Source organism: Solanum tuberosum, unplaced genomic scaffold, assembly GCF_000226075.1.
Source record: "Solanum tuberosum cultivar DM 1-3 516 R44 unplaced genomic scaffold, SolTub_3.0 scf00216, whole genome shotgun sequence".
In the NCBI taxonomy this organism is placed as follows: domain Eukaryota; kingdom Viridiplantae; phylum Streptophyta; class Magnoliopsida; order Solanales; family Solanaceae; genus Solanum; species Solanum tuberosum.
Window position 1 is genome coordinate 880,502 of NW_006239143.1, and position 20,596 is coordinate 901,097.

The 20,596-nt window shown below is 30.7% G+C and overlaps 2 protein-coding genes across 2 annotated transcripts; both read right to left on the minus strand.

Moving 5' to 3' along the window:
• Positions 1-10,595: 10,595 nt before the first annotated feature.
• On the minus strand, positions 10,596-12,887 carry LOC102590341 (probable inactive poly [ADP-ribose] polymerase SRO2). The gene is made up of 6 exons (XM_015312841.1): positions 12,696-12,887; positions 12,221-12,577; positions 11,644-11,885; positions 11,182-11,318; positions 10,979-11,084; positions 10,596-10,824 (listed from the first exon to the last, which is right to left on the minus strand). The coding sequence occupies exons 1-5, from the start codon at positions 12,812-12,814 to the stop codon at positions 10,980-10,982; spliced, it is 960 nt and encodes a 319-aa protein (XP_015168327.1). The 5' UTR covers positions 12,815-12,887; the 3' UTR covers positions 10,596-10,824; position 10,979.
• A 1,984-nt stretch (positions 12,888-14,871) lies between these two features.
• On the minus strand, positions 14,872-17,670 carry LOC102590685 (transcription factor bHLH90). The gene is made up of 8 exons (XM_006356376.2): positions 17,398-17,670; positions 16,949-17,134; positions 16,673-16,751; positions 16,510-16,578; positions 15,827-16,384; positions 15,518-15,742; positions 15,262-15,432; positions 14,872-15,099 (listed from the first exon to the last, which is right to left on the minus strand). Exons 1-8 carry the CDS (start codon positions 17,487-17,489, stop codon positions 15,034-15,036), a joined length of 1,446 nt encoding a protein of 481 aa, XP_006356438.1. The 5' UTR covers positions 17,490-17,670; the 3' UTR covers positions 14,872-15,033.
• Positions 17,671-20,596: the final 2,926 nt, after the last annotated feature.

The window sequence follows — 20,596 nt, forward strand, 5'->3', positions numbered from 1 at the left end:
TACTGATGTCAGTTGGCCTGCATCTTATGACGATGCAGACACAGGTACCCCGGATCACCATCCAGCACGTCGTTGATCCAATTGAGTACTCTAGAGTCAGTGGTGAGCCTCCTTGCTTTCCGGTAGGACTTCGGTTGTTTTGTTCTTTTAGTTTTGTTTTAATTAGGATGTTCTGGGGTCTGTCCCCACATCCATCTCAGTATTGTAGAGGCTTCATAGACAGTCAGTCAGTTAGTATTGAGTCTCTCATATATGTATATATGTAAATATTCTATTTTGAGACTCGAGTTACCCTTTTGGGCCAGATTTCATCGGTTAAGTTGTTATATGTCTTTGCATGGCATTGAGTTATTCTGTTGAGTTAGGTTTCCGCTGAGTTAAGAAAGTCAGGCCAAGGGTTCGCTTGGGGCCAGCAATGGTCTCCGGGTGCCGGTCCCCCCAGGGTGTAGGCTCGGGGCGTGACACATGTTTAGTGTGATTGGATTATTTTCATGAAAAAATAAATATTTTGGATACACTACTAAGAAAGTCACAATTTCTCAAGTGCGTTCATTTAAATTAATATTCATTGAATCTCGAAAACACTCTTAAATTAATCAATATTAATTTATCGATTAAATAATACTTCTATAAAATAATAATAATAATAATTCATAATCCCGAAAATATTAATTTAGAGAGATTATAGTCTACTTGAAAAGATATTAAGTGTCTTGTGTCTACTTATCAACTTTACACAAGTTTAAGTGTCTACTTGTGCACACTCAAAGTTAGAGGAATAAATATAACATATTATATCGCACAGTCATATATTATGCCTCAAAAAAGTTATTCACGGTTGTTGAATAATTACACAATGCCTAACCTTTGAGTAATTTTCTTGGTCTATAAACTACTTTCTTCCGATATTAATGTTAAATGTATATTGTACTGAGGCCTAACTTTTGAGGAACATTTTTGGTCTACAATAACTATGTTTAAAAAAAATATATATAACTTATTTTAAAACAAGTAAATAATGCTAAAAATAATTTATATAGGACCATAGTGATGACCACTTGCATTATATGAAGAAAAATACGAGAAGAGATCTAGAAGACAATGTTTACCATATAAGATTCGAGTTAAATTTTCATATAATCATTTAACTTAAACTTTTATATAAAAGTTATTTAATTAGTATTTTTTTACTTAAAATCATTCAACTTACAAATTAGAATTAATTAAACTAGTTTCTGGAAATTTAATATCTTCAAACTTACGAGTTCTTTTATTAGTCAATAAACTATTTTTTGTCACTTCAAAATTACTTAACTTATGTTGTACTAACGCACCACTAAGTTCGTTGTGAAATATTCAATGTGTTGTTATATTAACGCACCACGCGGAAAAAATAGGAAAAGAGCATCAAGTCATCACCCATTGAAGATCAATAATAGGAACCGATGTAATAAAATTGGGTTAAACCGATGAATTAGGACCCCAAAATTTGAGAATCGAACCATATTAAAAACCTCACCATGACCTCTGAGAAATATGAAATTACGAAATTTTGTTATAGTTAAAGTATAAGTCATGCGATCAATTATATGACCAATGCCATTTCTTGAAGGGGATTCAGAAAACAAATGAGTTCCAACAAATGACAAAAATGACCATAAATATCTTGCACCTAAATAAGATTTTTTGTAACACGAAAGTAGGTAAATAGCAACAATGGCTACAAAACATGTATTTGTTAAAATCATTTAAGGATTCTAAGAGATGTAATGAGTGTCTGATGAAAGGAACTTATAGGTGAAACGACCACACAATCAAAGTTCTTTAAAATACAAAAGATAAATTGACGAGGCCCACGTGCACAATAAGCAAGAATGATGATTCTAATAAAATTTCTATGGTGAAAGGTATCAGATAATAGTCATAATGTAATCTACTATATAGGTACTTCATATTTATCAAAATGGTTTACAATCAGGTAAGGAGAAAGAGGTAATCAACAGAATATGTTTAATTAAGGAGATGGTGTAGTGACAGTTAACATTGGCATGGAGAACTAATTTGAACCGACACAAATGATGAGCAAGTTGACAAGATAACTTCACTCACAGAAGATACTTATTGTATACTGACCACAAAAGTCCCCAGAGATACGATGCATATTATGAAAACATCTATATTGTTTATCTTTTTATCGGATGTAAGGTTATATAATAAGAAAGAAGAGTACAAAGGATTATCATATTAAAAAGGACGTGAAATAGGTTTATAGTCACTTGTACTTGTATTGAATTATAACTATTTAATAGAAAAAAAGATAGAAAAAATAATAATATTTACATCAAGTATTGCAAATGTTTCCCTAAATAGACATGATATAGAAAATCTTTTGTCGTCTACAAAATCAAAAACTTGTAATTCAGCCACAAGATAAAAAGTATAGAAAATTGTGATATACTAATATACAATTACATAGATACAATTACATAGATAGATCTTAGGAGCAAGGGAGGTGATGGGAAAACAAATAAGTATAGACTTCACAACATCACATACATCAAGTATTAAAATCTATAAAGTGAACTAATTATACACACAGAAGAATGTTTAGAAAGATTTGAATATTATAAAGTCCGAGAAAAGCCCAAGATCACCGAGGAAAACTTCTAAAGTATAGATTATAACAATTATTATCTAAAATACTTAATACAAAACAAGAAGAAAAAAACTCATGAATAGTATTCTTAAGAAATTTTTTCATCAATAGTAGTAATAAATACAAAAGGATGAAGCTTCTAGACACCTCTAGAGTCATGTAAGTAAACCTAGTTACATCCATCCCTTCCACTCCATATTTGTATAGTCAGAACTAGAGATCTTATTGTAAAGAATGATACCAACTTTATATAAAGACATAATCTATTACATGTTATTGTCAGATCTCATTAAAATTAAAATCTTATGTATTAAGTATTTTAGATTAAAATTGTTATAATCTATGTCGGAGAAGTTTTCCTCCGGTGAGCTTGGTAATTTTAGGGCTTTATTAAATTTAAATCTTTCTAAACATGCTTCTCTGTGAACTAATGTTTTTCTGCTTTTGCATCTTTAAACTTAGTTCAAATGCTTGACGTATGTGATGATGTGGAGTCCATACTTATTTCTTCTCTCCCCCTCCCCACACCCTTCCCCTCCCTACTCCTCTTAAGATCTATTTATGTAATTGCGTATTGGTATATCACAGTTTTCTAAACTATTAATTACCTTGTGGTTGGATTACAAGTTTTTTGTTTTGTAGGCGACTGAAGATTTTTCGTACCGTGTCTATTTAAGGAAACATTTGCAATACTTAAGGTAATTATTGTTTTGCCCGTTCGTTGAAATTAACTAATTATAATTCAATATCAGTACAAGTAACTGTAGATGTCACATTCTTGTTCAATATGACAATTCTTTTTACTCTAAAAGAAATGAGCACCAAACAAACATGTAATAGCTCCTTTTGGACAAGGGATGAGGATAAAATCTTTGAGAATACCCTAGTGATTTACTCTAAGGATATCAATCTATTGACGAAGATACAAGAAGCATTTCCAGGGAAATCGTTTGATGATATCCTAGATCACTATAATATATTTGTCGAAGATGTGAAGGCCGTTGAGTCTGGCCTTGTTCCATTACCTAATTATTCAAAAATGCAAGGTGATTCCAGCAAGAAAAGTTCAAAAGCAGATGTAGAATGGCAAATAAGGACTCCTTGGACAAAAGTGGGACATAGGTAGGTTTCCTTTATAGCTCTTGAGGACAACGTCGTTAATCATCTAAATTGAAGATTATAATCATGTTTTATAAGTTATCGCACGACTTACACTTCTATTAAAATGGAATTTCAAATTTTCTATTTCGCAGTGGCCATGTTAGTGTGTTTCTAAGCATCTCAACTTATATTATTAAATATAGAATATAGTAATATTAATTTAGAAGCTTAGAATAAGAACACCACCATGAACTCTGAGAAATAGGAAATTTTGAATTTTTGTTATAATAAAAGTGTAAGTCATGTAATCAATTATATGACATAATTGTAAATATCAAACTCACATCGATTAACGTTATCCTAAGAACTGTACAGGAAACCACATGTGTCCCTCTTCTTTCCAATGAGTCCCTATTCGCCATTTGACATATGCTTTTGAACATTTTGAATTTCAAGATAATTAGGTAATGGCCAATGCGAGTTCTTGAAGAGGATTCATGAGTTCCAACAAATGACCATAAATATCTTGCATCTAAATAAGATTTTTGTAACACGAAAGTAGGTAAATAGCAACAATGCAGCAAAACATGTATTCTTTTAAATCATTAAAGGATTCTAAAAGAAGTAATGAGCGTCTAGTAAAAGGAACTAATAGGTGAAACGACCACACAATCAAAGTTTTCTAAAATACAAAAGATAAATTGACGAGGCTCACGTGCACAATAAGCAAGAATGGTGCTAATAAAATTTCTATGGTGAAAGGTATCAAATAATAGTCATAATGTTATCTACTATATAGGTACTTCATATTTATTAAAATGATTTACAATCAGGTAAGGAGAAAGAGGTAATAGACGTAAGATGTTTAATTAAGGAGATGGTGTAATGACAGTTAACATTGGCATGTTGAACTATTTCGAACAAACACAAATGATGAGCAAGTTGACAAGATAACTTCACCCATAGAAGATACTTATTGTATACTGCCCACAAAAGTCTCAGAGATATTTATGAAAACATCTATGTTGTTTACCTTTCTATCGGATGTAAGGTTTTATAATAAGAAAGAAGAGTACAAAGGATTGTCATATTAAAAAGGACGTGAAATACGTCTATAGTCACTTGAGGTAAAAAAATAATACTTACCTCAAGTATTGCAAATGTTTCCTTAAATAGACATGATATGGAAAATCTTCTCTCATCTACAAAATCAAAAACTTGTAATTCAGCCACAAGATAAAAAAATATAGAAAATTGTGATATACTAATATACAATTACATAGATAGATCTTAAGAGCAAGGGAGGTGATGGGGGAGAACAAATAAATATGGACTTCACAACATCTCATACATCAAGTATTAAGATCTATAAAGTGAACTAATTATACACAGAGAAGAATGTTTAGAAAGATTTGAATATAATAAAGTCTGAGTAAAGCCCAAGGTCATCGAGGAAAACTTCTAAGGTATAAATTATAACAATTATTATCTAAAATACTTAATACAAAAGAAATAGAAATCTCTTTAATAGTATTCTTAAGAAAAAAATTCATGAATAGGAATCAAATACAAAAGGATGAAGCTTTTAGACACCTCTAGAGTCCTGAAAGTAAACCTAGTTACATTCATCCCTTTCACTCCATATTTGTATAGTCAGAACTAGAGATCTTAATGTATATATAGAATGATACCAACTTTATATAAAGACATAATCTATGACATGTTATGGTCAGATCTCATTAAAATCAAAATCTCAAGCCCAAAAGCATAACATGAGAAAGAAAATAACAAGAAGGTTTACACCAAGAAAGACTTTTTTTCACAACAACACCTATAAAGTAGAGATTAATAAAAACCCTAATGTGAATCAAGTGAAATTCAATGACTATAGTAAAAGTAAATGGAAGAGGAAAAAGGGGAGGTCATGGACTATTTAATAGAAGATTGAGATTACAGTAATCATGATTCATGAACTGAGGATTAAAAAAACCTTAAAACAAGATAGTATAGCAGTCAAAAGTCAAGAGTTGAGGATAGTAACAATCAAGATTCAAGAACTGAGGATTGTAAAAAAATTAAAAAATAAGAGATTACAACAATCGGACATTCAAGAATTAAGGATAGGAATTGTTGGATGGAGAATTCACTCCAGCCATGGCTAAAACTTTAATTTGAGAAAATAAGAAAATGTGATATTTGATCTCAATATCAAGAGTGTATTTACATTGATAAAATTATCACATATTTGATGAAAATGATCTCAACTAACAAAAAAGTAAAGAAAATTATGTTAATTCCTTTTTTCAAAAGAATTTGATCGAATCACATAATAATAATTGGATTTCCCTATTTGTTTCTTTGTAAAGATCTTCCTTTTTAAAAAGGATTTGACCGAATCACATAATATTAATTGTATTTCCTTATTTGTTTCTTTTTAAAGACAATGACTAGACATTCAATATTTTTCCTAATTGGAATTATGTTATTGGATTTTTTAAAATGGGTATCCCGATTCCGTAACTAGTAAAGTAGCTGAAATTTATATAGTTGAAGAAGTGGCGGAGAACTGGTGGAGAAATGGTTGAGAAAAAACGGAAAAATAACGATGAAGCAATGAGATAAATGTAGGGGAGAAGTGAGAAGTGAGAAGTGAGGATAAAAGCATAATATGATTTATTTTTTTTGCGTAATGTATTTTTTAAATAAAATAGTTGAGAGTGTTTTGTATTTTGGAAATGAAAAATAAGTATAAACATATAGCATAAAAATAGAGGTGTCAATTTTGTAAATAAAAAAATATATTTTCAAATGGGAGAGGTTAAAACTCCCGCTATTTACTTACATTTTCTCTTTTCAAATGGCAGAGGTTCTAAACCCCGCTATTTACTTTTATTTTCTATCAACTACAAAATCCCAATCAAAATGAGTGGAAGAAGATACTTTCATTATGATTAGTTGTACATTATATAGAATTACAAAGATATGGGAAGATATTTACAATCCCAAAGAATATGCTACTACAATCACAAATAATATGCTATACAATCCCACAAGATATTCTATTGATTAAGAACAAATCTACTCATTAAAGAAGGCTACTGATTTCTATAACTCATGTTAACACTCCCCCTCAAGATGGAGTATAGATATCATGTATGCCCATCTTGACAAGTGATCGAGTTATTAAATGCTTGTGTGGATACAACCTTAGCTAGAACATCAGTTGACTGCTCCAAGGTCTTCACATATGGAACTTCAATTGTCTTATCCTCAAACTTTTCATGTATGAAATTACGATCAATCTCCACATGTTTAGTACGATCATGTTGAATTGGATTTTCTGCAATTTTAATAGCTGACTGGTTGTCACAAAATAACTTCATAGGTTCATCGCGTGAAAAACCAAACTCCCTCGTAAGTCGTTTCTACCATAGTAATTCTTGGATACCTTTAACCATTGCTTTGTATTCAGCTTCTACACTAGACAATGAGACAACCTTTTGTTTTTTACTTTTCCAACTAACCAGGTTACCTCCAACAAAAGTGAAATACCCAGTTGTTGAGCATCGTCTTTCTCCTTTTGCACCCCAATCTGAATCACAATAACCCATATTTTTTGTGTGGTTATTCTTAGAGAACATGAGGCCTCTTCCTGGTGATGACTTCAAGTATCGCAAAACTCTAATGACTGCATTCATATGAACTTCACTTGGATTATGCATAAAGTGACTTACCACACTAACTGCATAAGCAATAACTGGTAAGGTATGTGATAAGTATATCAAGCGTCCCACTAATCTTTGATATCTCGCTTTATTAGTAGGAACTTGACCAGGAAGTTCCTCTAAGTAATGATTTTGTTCAATTGGTGTATCAATAGGTTGACAACCTAACATACCTGTCTCCTTTAACAAATCAAGAACATATTTGTGCTGAGACAAAAATATTCCTCGTTTGGACCTAATAACTTCAATACCCAAGAAATACTTTAATTCGCCTAGATCTTTCATATCAAATTCAGAGGATAAGTAAGTCTTCAATTTAGTCATCTCATCAACATCATCACCCGTAACAATCATGTCATCAACAAAAATGATAAGGACAGTTATCTTACCATTTTTCTCTTCAAAATTAAGGAATTGTCTGCATTGGTCTGAGTATAGCCATATTTTTTCATTGCTAGTCAAAACCTTCCAAACCATGCTCTAGGCGATTGCTTCAGACCATACAATGCATTTTTTTAGCTTTGCACACCAAATCTGTATTTCCAGAGGTATTATAAGCGGAAGGTATGCTCATATATATTTCTTCAAATAATTCTTCGTGCAAAAAAGTCTTTTTCACATCAAATTGTTGTAGAGGCCAATCAAGATTAGCAGCTCTAGATAATAGAACACGAACAGTACTTAGCTTTGCCACAGGCGCAAAAGTCTCCTGATAATCAACACCATAAGTTTGTGTAAAGCCACAAGCAACTAGTCTTGCTTTGAACCATCTGACTTGTGTTTCAATGAAAAAAGCTATTTGCATCCAATGAGTTTCTTTCCTTTCGGCAATGACACAATATCCCATGTCTAATTTTTCTCTAGTTCTCACATCTCCTCATTCATGGATTCTGCCCATTTAGGATCATCCAGCGCTTCTTCAAATCTTGTAGGGATTATAACCGATGACATCTGATGCACAAAGACTTGGATAGAGCTTAGTAAGTGTACACCAGAAACATACTGAGCAATAGGATATTTGATTTCCTTTTGATTATCAGGAAAGTATCTTGCTGGTGCTTTCCCTCGATTTGTCCGATGAGGTAATTGATACCTATTCTTGTTATCATCACTAGAAACCACTAGTGTAGCGTCAAAAATTAAATTAGTAGTATTAGTTACCTCAGAATTAACACATACCTCATGAACATCATCAAAAAGAGCATCATTGGGAGGTACTAACGATACTGAAGAGGGGGATTCTTCACTTTCTTGCACTGTTTGATTGAGAATGCCATGGTCCGGAGTTGTTGAGCTAAGCCATGTATTAACAGAACTTGTACCACTATTGTCAGGTACTAATGGCATCCAATTCTGGTCTTCAATCTTATTCTCCCCCTGAAGATGAGAACTGGATAACTCCGGAGAGAAATACATCTTTGTCTCAGAAAAAGACACATCCATAGTAATATACATTCTTTTGGTAGGTGGATGTTAACATTTGTAGCCCTTTTTACGAGGCAAATACCCAATAAAGACACATCGTAATGCACACGGATCAAGATTAGTACGTTTGTGTTTGGGGAGATGAACAAAAACAACACAACCAAAAGTTCAAGGTTCCAAGTTTAAGGTATATGAGAGGTTAACAGAATTGGAGAGGTGATTTAAGGGAGTCTTAAAATGAAGAACACTACTAGGTACACGATTTATTAAATAAACAACATACAAAATAGTATCCTCCCAAGATGCGGGCTGCATATGAGAACTAATCAAACAGGCACGAGTAACTTTCAATATATGACGATTGTTTCTCTCTACTACACCATTTTGCTGAGGAGTGAAAGAACGTGTAGTTTCATGAATAATGCCATAATTTTGGAGATAAGACTGCAACACTTGATTAACAAATTTTCACCATTATCAGACCTAAGAACTTTTATTTTGGCTAAAAATTGAGTTTGAATCATCATATGAAATGAGCAGAAGCATTCTGAAACATTACTTTTATTCTTCATTAGATAAATTCATGTCATACGACTGAAATCATTAACAAAGATAGCAAATCAACGATATCCAGATGAACTAGAAACTGGAGAATGACCCCACACATGAGAGTGAATCAATGCAAACGGCTCAATCACCTTACTAGTACTTAAAGGGTAAGTAGTATGATGACTTTTAGCAATTATGAAAAATAAGTATAAACATATAGCATAAAAATAGAGGTGTCAATTTTGTAATAAAAATATATATTTTCAGATGGGAGAGGTTAAAACACCTGCTATTTACTTACATTTTCTCTTTTCAAATGGCGGAGGTTCTAAACCCCCGCTATTTTCTTTTATTTTCTGTCAACTGCAAAAAATCCCTTATTTAATGCAATTTGTGGGGGGTGTAGCTAACCTCTGCTATTAAATCCCCATAATTTAGGCATTTTTTTGTTGTGTACAAGGAAAAATATTTGGTGAACAAATTTTAGCAAATCATTCATCAATTCACACTTGTATTTTTCTCCTACAGTTTTCATGCACATAAATACATACATACATATATATCATCATATTATATTCAAAGTGCAAAATTGGATTATCATTATTTTACCCTTACAAAGTTACAAATTAATTTTTTTAATTAAATAAATTTTAAATAGTAATCATATCATATCATATCTATGACATCCAACTTTCAAAAAGTGGGTAATTAGTATTTAGGTATTAGTATAATAATATTAATCATCTATGCCATCATACTAAAAAGCTCAAATATGCGATCGAACTTTTAAAAAAGGCTCATTTATATAATCCGTTAAAAGTTTAGCTCGTCTATACTATTCGGTTAACAATATAATGGCATGTATGAACCTTTTCTCAAACGAAAATAGCATAGACAAATCAAACTTTTAACGGATGACATTAATAAGCCTTTTCTCAAAGTTCGATAACATATTTGAGCCTTTCCCATAAAAGAATACAAGGAACAAAAACGTTATTCCATGATTATGTGATTTGTTTTCGTTTTTTTCAACAGATTTTACTATTGAGTTAATTGCATTAATTAAGAAACTAGATGTCAAATATTTCTAAAGCAATATGATCCAATGTATTCAAATAATTAGTCACAGATCACAAATTCAATATATATAATTAATATTATTCAGCACATTACGCAAGTTTCTTTTTAATATGATCCGTACATCGATTAAATACTATACTAATTTAGAAATAAAAAAAACTTGTTGTAATCGAAAAAACAAGGGAAAAATTTCTTTTCACACTTGACAAACTCCGCCATCATGATATCGTTAGAAACCTGATCACGTCGTTCTCACGGAATCAACAAGCCCTTTTCTCCAATTTGCAACTAAACATTATATAAACGATGAAATTAGAAAAGCCAAAAGAAAAAAAATTGATGATATCTTACAAAAAATAAGAAAAATTATTTAAATGGTTGTTTAAAGGCCATTAATTAATGCACCAAGTTGTTTAAATAAAATATAGGTAGGAAGTTGTACCTTAAATAGTAGTATTTGGATACAATTTCATGACAGCTCTTAACGACGTATCTCCGGCTATTTGCCTCAATTTTCGAATAAGTACTAATTTTGTGATCTTATTTTTCTATACATTAAAAGAGATTACATAATTAATCACATAGAATAATATAATAAATTAAAAAATTTACTCACACAAAATTAGATAATTAAAAAAAAGTCACCTGAAAATCTTCATAGTATTTTGAGATCAAAACCATTCTTGATGGATGTAAATATTTAGAAAGCACACGCAATAAATCATGAAACTTTATACGAGAATTCGACTTCGGAGAAACCTTCTTGATTTTCGAAGAAGCACCTAAAAAAAATAAACAAAAATAATAACATAACATTCTTCAATCTTGTATACTGAACAAATGAGGGGTCTATCGTTCGGTATCTAGTTAGACAATTATGCAGTATTTGATAGCTGCATAATTCACATTCAAATCAACTACCAAATGATAGATCTGCATAATTCACATTCAAATCAACTACCAAATGGGTCTATCGTTCGGTATCTAGTTAGACAATTATGCAGTATTTTAGATCTGCATAATTCACATTCAAATCAACTACCAAACGATAGACCCCTAATTACTTATCATGATATAAAACAAAAACATAAATCTTGAATTGCTTACCTAATAAGCAACTAGGACACCTATAACTTACTACAAAATTTGGTAAAATATGAGAATTCATATTAGAAGGCCAAATAATGTATGTTTTAGGAGCCAAATAATTGTCAACGCCAGAGTCAAAATCTTGACAAGTTGGCTGAAATTGTTTGGATGAAGCTTCAATTACTTCTGTATTTCCTAATATGACTCTGCAAAGTAACATATGCCTTAATCCATCCTCATCTTCCACTGCCGATAATACCCTTCAACACAAAAAAAAAAATTAAAATTTAAAATTAATAAATTAATCTCAAACATTTTTCTTAATCAAATGAAAAATCCAATAGTCTTATATTTATGTAAAGGAAAATTTAAAATTAAGAGTTAATAATATTCGAGAATCTGACATAGTTTGACTTGACACAAAATTCAAGAAAAATATTTGTAAAATTTCATCATCTAAAATACTCGATGACGACAAATCATTTCCTTAAGAGCAATCATATGACATTCATTTTTTGTTTCGGAAACTAAAATACAAAACTGTAACACATAAATTGAAACAGAGTATTATATACGTATATGTTTCATTGCTTACCCATGGATATTTGCAGGATAAAGATGAACACCAATACCAAAACATTCTCCAGATTTTGGTTCAGTAATTGTAGAAAATCCATGTGAAATAATGTTACAAATTTCATCTTTGGAAGAACCAAACCAAGCATATTTAATATTAGCATTTCCACCACATTTCTTCCGCATTGCTTCGGAATAAATACGAAAACTTTCTAACCTCGCTTGCCCCAATATAGTTGAACATGAATTTTTGTGTATAGCCACAATTTCAACTTCCTTTCCTAAATGCCCCATTCCACTAAGAAAACCCGCCTTGATTAAATCATGTTCTTTGTTACGTTCCTCTAATTCGATCATCCCATTTCTCTTGAACGACCTGATAGTACAATCGAATCAAAACATTTTTTATACGTGAAAAATTACTAAAATTTTGAGTATCATATGATAATCTAGAAGTTGAATTAGTGAAATTAAATTTTGAATTCGCTTCTGACCTGAAGGAATTATGTAATGCTGGACTAGGAGACTCAGCTTCAGAATCAAAAGAGAGTAACATGTTTTGATTCTCTATTGTCGTGGAAACTTGATCATTATGATCTCCAAATTGATCCATCTAAAAAGTAAGTAAGAAATTAGAAAAAATGAATTTAGATAAATAGTTGGAGAAACTTAGGCTCTAAGAAAGTGTAATAATTCCATTTATTACAAGACTTAAAAGAAAGCCAAAAAAAAAAGGTGAGAAAAAGGAGACAAAGAAGAGGGAAAAAGGAGAAATATCTGACCTCAGATTTGGAAGTTTTTGTCAACTTTTGTTGTAAAGAAATAATAATTTATAATAAAAAGAAGTGGAGGATTTTATTTAATTTTAATATTTTATATATGTGGAAAGAGAGGAATGTGTCTGTGTTAAGGAAGAGAAAAATCGACTTAAATTCTTGTTTTAATTTTTCTAGGAGTATATTATTCAATTGTCCAATTGACTTTTCAAATTATATTTTCTCGATGTTGTTCGTTTTGTGTGTTCACATGATACGAAACTTGTTAATTAATTCAATAGTTACGTGTTAGCAAGTAACTAGTACGTACTAATATAGATAACTATATTTATAAATGTTTGGTTTTAAAAAGTATGAATAGAAAATTGAGAGTTGTGATTTTTTTCTTAGGAGTTGTGATTTTTTTGAAGAGTTCACACTTTTTTTTGAAGGGGTGCGATTTTTTGTAAAGATTGTGACTTTTTCAAAAGATTGTGAATTTTTCAAAGTGTTGTGGCTTTTTCGATAAGACACAATAAACACTTGTTCATACTATTTTTTGTTGACTATAAATAGAGGAGTCTCCTCTCAGTTTTAAACAACGAATTTTTCTGAACTATTCCTTGTTCTACATATATAAATTCTAGTGTTTGATTTTGAAAATATACTTTGAAGTTTGTTGTTTCTTATAAAGTTCTGCAAAGTTATTGTTCTAAGTATCTTAGTAATACAGATCGACAACAATAAATACTATTTAATTTAGTGATGAAGTTATTTATCATAAAACACTACAATTGAATTTATATGAGATCAAGAATACGAATCTCAGTTTTACTCGTTAGATTTGGATTATTAGCCACTAATTGTATTAGATAACACAAGTAAAAACGAGATAAAAATAATACTCCCTCTGTCCCAATTTATATGACTCACATTCCTTTTTAGTCAGTCCCAAAAAGAATGACACATTTCTATATAACGTAACAATCTAACTATAAAATATTTATTTTATCCTTAATGAAATGATTTACAGCCACACAAATTTCTATCATTCATTTTGGACCACAAGTTTTAAAAATCTTCCTTTCTTTCTTAAACTTCGTGCCGAATCAAAGTACCTCATATAAAATGGGACGGAGGGGGTAATGTTATTATAGAAAGTCGTGTTAAGCATTTAATTAGCTCCGATGATGCATGATTGTACTGGATCTGAGAGTTGCTATTATATTCCTTGGGATCAACACCTTTACAATAAGGTGTATTATTTATAGGTTATAAAGGCCATATATTAATCGATAAAAAAAATCTCCATTCGAGCTCTATGGTTATTATCACTTCTTGCGATGTTGTGTATGCATCTGTTTTTCATTCAATTTATAAATATATGTCATGCATCTTTTAATTTAGCGTAAATATCACATGCATGTGAAGCAATTAATCCAAAAGAACCTTTTCAATAATCGTGCTTATTACTTCGAAAGTAAGTTTAATTCACCTTATCCAGCAATCCTAAATGTCAAAAGAAATTTAATTGTCAAACAAGAACTTTGTCTTCTTTTGGATGTTTTAAATTTGCACCTCGGTTTTATTTGACTAGAAGTTTGACTTTATGAGTCCTGCTTAACACTTAATTATTAAGAAAAGTTAATTAAAAATAAAGTATTAAGTAACTTTAATAAGGGCAATTTGGTAAACATAACAAACTCTTTCGTTATTTCCTAAATTTTGTTCCTGATTTAACAATATCACATAAATTAAGACATAAAGAGTATTAATAATGATGATTAAGTGTGAAACTTGGATGAAAATATTGATTAATTAGTTAACAATGTGATTCACATGTATTATGTATTCATTCGATTATTATAAACGTGAGATTCTTCGAACACTTCAAGATTCTTAAATCCTAGATTTTTTAATTCATATAATAAGTTCACAACAAGTTGAGATCATCCTCTATCTTTTTACATAGTCAATTGATTGATTGATTTCTGCAAGCTAAGTAGCTAATAATAACTAAGTCAAATGATTGACAAACTAAACAGTTAATATATGACTCAACAAAAGATATATATGTTCAACTTGTCAGCTCAATTAGTGAAGATCTCAGTTTCTGTGCATCAAGAACTCTGTCCACATTTGCCTGCAAGAAGCAAGTAGATGTCAAAATGCATAGAAAACATCCATGTCGGATCCTTCAAATGTTAATGTTACGCTTTATTTTTTTTTTGGAGGATCCGAAATGAGTACAACAACATTTATGAAAGATTAACGGAGACTAGCATAACAAAAGATTGAAATTTACCTCTACTATGTAAACGCTCACGATCTCCCCTCCAGACGTGGTACAACTCACATTTACTAGCTCAAGTCCTAAGTAATTCATGGCCTCCATCAACCGCGTAAATCCACCAGGTTTACGTGATCCAGAGACCTTCAACAAGAACTCTCTTGCACCAATTTGATACACTTCCACCTGCAATGCAAAATATCAAGGAGACTCTTAAGGCACCTGTAAAGCAATAGAAAGAAACAGAAAGAAATCGAGCAACGTCCATCACCTCCGTTCTCGTCCTATCAGTTGTATTAACTGAAATTTGTGTTTTCTCATTTGTTTGTCCGGTAACTTTGGACCTTTCAGTCATGTCTGATAGGACCATTTCAGGAGATTCATTGTTGGTAACTTCCGCTTCTATTTTGTTGAGCTCGGTTTCATATAACTTCACTTTTTCTTGCAGTTCATTTATATAGTCAATTGCGTCTCCAAGTATTGCAACTTTGTCCATCTGAAAGAAATCAAGCAAGGATAGTGTCAAAACTTTGAATGACATATAGACGTAAAACATAAGATGAGTAGCTTTATTAGCAACCTTAGTGATGTTGGGAACTAAAGCTCGAAGAGTAAAAAGACCGTCTTTGATTCTGTTCCTTCGTTTTCTCTCTGTGACAAGATTCTTCGACTGATAAGGTCCCTTTTGCCTTTTCTTACCCATACCGAACATATCTCCTGCTACTATATAGTTTTCTTGTTTCCAAGGAAAAGTAGTGTCTTCCATTCTTGACAAGTTTCCACTGCACTGAAGTTCCGTGTGCTCAAAATACCCTTCAGTAGATTGACTTAAAGGTACATTTCGCGATAAATGGTCAGGAGGTGAATGACACAATGTAAGTTCATTTGAAGGAATGGAACCGGTCGATGATCCTTGAATGCTGGGATTAGCACTAGATTCAGATACTTGAGAAATATGAGGTGCACTTGAAGGAAATCTTGTAGCATATTGCAGGAGAGGAGCACAAAAGTTCGATTTCTCATAGGGAAAGAAATCAAGAACTTGATCTTCTCTCTGTGCTACAGAACTATTGGCTTCTTCTGAACCAAGTTTGAACCGATTGATGATGAAATTAATCGTCTTTTGATCTTTATATATCTGTTCAATGCAAATTTATGTAAAGTAAATAGTTAAGTCTTTCAGTTTAGTGCATATTGATGGCCAATTTACTACTTAACAAACAACTTATCTAACATTATCAGAGAATAGAGAATGATTGTTACCATCTTTGAATTGTAAAGCTCAACCAGTCCACCAGCAACCGGAATCAATACCAGGGTACCCTTTAAATCCTGCAACGAGTCACTGAATTCAGTTTAAAACACAGCTCTCAAATTAATCTTGAGAGAGTTCAGTAAAGACTTCAACTTTCAGAGTTATACTAACATGTGACAAATTTGAATTGGAAATCTCAGCATGATTAATCCACTTTGGTTCATTTGATGTTACAACCTCTGCCTGAATCCTGTTTTCGCATACCTTCAAGTTAGTTTGTATAGTCATGCCTTCTTATAGTATGTAGGTTTAAACAAAAACATGCACAATGTAATCCCACAAGTGGTGTGTACGCAGACCTTACTCCTACCTACTATTTCCCATAGAGCCTCGGCTCAAAAGAAGCAAAAACACAACATTTATGAATAAAGGGAAATAGAAACATACCCTGAATAAAGGGAAATAGAATGAGGAAAATGAGCTAAAACCTCACAAGCCTTTGTTCTAATAGGATGCTGCACTTGAATATCTCTACACAGAGAACTAAATTTCTGTTTTCCTCCATTTTCTCTCTTAACATTGACATCAACTCCATTAGCACCAGAACAGCAACATCCCATCCATTCTATAAACCTAAACACCACAAACACATAATAAGTCACACACACATACACTCAAACACCATATGGACAAAAAAAATCAATTTTCAAGAATGGACAGAGCCAGAAAGTACTCTCTGCATTTTAGATATCAAGAATCCTAACAATAACATAAATTGCACCAGTGGAGTCTCGTGAAAGTAGAGAGGTTGTTTCCGAAAGACCTAAGCTTTGAGTATGACAAATCAAAGTAATTACAAGAATTGTAGGAAGACTTAAAAAAGAAAAACATTTTACCTTGAAGGGTCATCACCAAACTTCCAAACAACACAATATTCCCAATTCTTGGAATCAACAAGTGGTCTTAACCATTCTAATGCTTTTTCCATAGCTAATAGTAAGTTGAGTTATTTTCTTGAAATTTGAATACTAAAAACAAGACAAGTCAGAAATATGAATGTGTCTTTAATTAGGCAAACGACAGTTATAACCAATTTTTATTTTTATTTTTATTTTTGTGAGATGGGATATCCAATAATCAGCCCAACAATCTTTGTCAGAGGCTTCTGATGGCCCCTCTCTGTAACATACAGACAGAATAGTACCTTGGGTAAATGTTGACTGAAGACTCTTAAAGAGTCCCACAGTTGCATTCTGATTTTTAGAATATTTTGATCAGAAAAATAGTTTGTTCGTGCGTTTGGTATTCATATTGAACTCCAATTAATTTAGACTCGTGTCGGATAGTGTCAATTTGGGCGAAACGCTCCCTATTAGTGATTTTCTAATATTTAACACTCAAAATTGAAACTTTAAAGTAGTCTCATTCGCTACACAACATCAACATCCATGTTAATTTCAGGCATTACTGTAACAAAGTCATGAAATTACTTTTTGTCATTTTAAAATAATTGAACTATGTGTGAATTGCTCTTAAAATATAAATTATGTCAAATTTTCTACCTTAGTTATGAGTTATGACAAGTCGCTCACCACACATGTCACGCAGCAAATTTCATATTAAGGAAAAAGATTGCAACGTGTAAAAATTTGACTACTCATAATTAAATAAAAGATAAATTAATAAAAACATTTAATAATCTTATTTCGTTTTCTAACATGTATTTTATTCGAGAGAATTGATTTAGTAGATTATTTATAAAAAAAAATTATAATTTTATGTTTTTATAAGAAATTTCTATTTTATATATAAAAATATGAATTTTTCTTAAGTTCATTTTGTGAATATCAAAAAAAAAAAATTCCTCGTTTTTAATCTGGCCCCCAAATTTGGTATTTCGATCATTTACTACTAGGCAGTTCTCACATAGTTTAGTTAATGTGACAAAAGAAGGTATTATGTTTTATTGTTATAAAAAAGAAGAAAGCTTAGTAATAATATAAGTGAAACATATCATTTGATATGTTAAAATTTTCTCAATGCTATAATCAAATTATTTAGGAAACAAGCCCAAATATGTTATCGAATTTTGAGAAAAGACTCATCTATATCATCCATTAAAAGTTTGGTGCCTCATTTATGTCTTTTCAAGTTATACATATAATCAAATAACTTATGTCTCTTAATAATGGACATTTAGGGACTAATAGAGCAATGAGAGGGCTAACACAAGTATGATTTGTGCTAGAAAAAACATGGGGGGAATAAGAATAAAAAAAAGTAGGTGTGTTTGTTTTTGTACTTTAAAATTTGTACATAAAAGATGCCATTTTTTTTCTTAGTAGTATTCTTCTCTTTTGAAGATAGTACAAGTTAGGGGTGTACAAAACCAAACCGAAAATCGAATCAAATAGTAAACTGAGTCAACTTGAAAAAAACTCGACTAGTGGTTTGGTTTGACTTGGTTTGGTATTGGGAAAAAAACCCGACTATATTTGGGTTGGTTTTGTTTTTAACTAAAAAAAAACAACCCGAGACCAAACCAACCCGACATTATATATGTAATTTTAAAATTTTATTTTATACATAAAAATATTTACTTTGATATAATTTTAAAATATTTCTTATACTATTTCATAGTTTTTATCTTTTAATATATTATTTCAAGTTTAAAACTTAGAATTCGAAGTGGTCCAATAAAGATTATAGTTCATAGATGTTGATAATTATAATAAAACTTAAATCAAAATCAAATTAATACTAATACAAAAGAAAATCAATTCAACACTAAGAATGACAATAATATTGAATATTTGTTCTTTAGTTTTACATTGGTTTAGACAATTAAAATACATAATCTAATTTTAATTTTCCTTAAATATTTAGTAATGTAACTAATACTTATTAAACTTATTTTAGCATGATTTAGTACTTTTAAATTATGATCATTTTCATTATGACTTTGCAATATTTATTTTATATGATGATTTCATTATTATTTTTTATTGAATATTTTTGTGTCATCAGTACTAATATCATATTTTGTGTTATTTTTTAAGAAACATCTTAGATATTTGTATTTTGGTTGGATTAAAGAAATATTTAGAGCACAAGTTAATTATATGTTTGTATGCAAACTTTATCGAAAAAAATTTCAAAAAATCTGAAAAAATCCTAGGTTTATTAGTTTGGTTTGATTTATAAATTTAAAAAATTCGACACAATGGTTTGGTTTGGTATTTGAAAAATCCGAACCAATCCGAGGTTGAAAAATCCGAAAAAATCCAAATTTTATTAGTTTGGTTTGGTTTATAAATTTAAAATTTTTACACAAATAGTTAGGTTTGATATTTAAAAAATCCGAACTAACCCGGTCATGTACACCCCTAGTACAAGTTTTACTTTCTCTCTCTTTCTAGTTTCTAGTTTTTATGTTTTGTTACAAATTTTTAACTTTACTGGAAAGAATCATTGGGAATTTGTAAGGTCAGTAAGTTATACAACTGTGCTTGTTTAGGACGTATGTATAGTACCATTTGCATGTGTTCAAATCAAATTGTGAAAAGTTGTCAATTTGATGCTGAGGATAATATCCACACTGGGAAAAAAATATCAAAAGGTGAAATTGTAAATTATTCATTTAAGATGTTAAAATGTTTTGTATTAAAGTAGACCGTCTATATTTCAATCTTTTGGGGTGCAATGTTCCCTCGGATTTTGAATAAATGTTGAATATTTTATACACTAGACTAGGGGTGTTCACGGTTTGGATAAAAATCGATCCAAATCAAAAAACCGAACAAAATCGATAAAATAAAACTGATTTTATTTGGGTTTGGTTTGGTTTGGTTTTAGATTTTTGAAAATCAATAGTATTTGATTTGGTTATGATTTTATTCGAAAAAACCGAAGAAATAACTGAACCGAATCGATGAATTATATACACATATTTTATTAATATACATACTTAATATATTGGTTTTATAAACAATTTTGAAGACCTTATACATATTTTCATTAAAATTTCTTTATAATTTACTTATTGAAAGCAAAAATGTCCAATATGAAAACATTTATCTTATTGATTTCATGTAT

Bases quoted from the DNA above. Each gene is read 5' to 3' on its own strand.
- LOC102590685 (XM_006356376.2), bottom strand. From the start codon at position 17,489: ATGGAAAAAGCATTAGAATGGTTAAGACCACTTGTTGATTCCAAGAAT. The intron at 16,752-16,948 runs GTATGTTTCTAT...ATGCGAAAACAG, and splicing joins TCTATTTCCCTTTATTCAGG to GATTCAGGCAGAGGTTGTAA. The intron at 16,385-16,509 runs GTAACAATCATT...TGCATTGAACAG, and splicing joins AGCTTTACAATTCAAAGATG to ATATATAAAGATCAAAAGAC.
- LOC102590341 (XM_015312841.1), bottom strand. From the start codon at position 12,814: ATGGATCAATTTGGAGATCATAATGATCAAGTTTCCACGACAATAGAG. The intron at 11,319-11,643 runs GTAAGCAATTCA...TATTTTTTTTAG, and splicing joins GTGTCCTAGTTGCTTATTAG to GTGCTTCTTCGAAAATCAAG. The intron at 11,085-11,181 runs GTGACTTTTTTT...TTTAATGTATAG, and splicing joins AATACTATGAAGATTTTCAG to AAAAATAAGATCACAAAATT.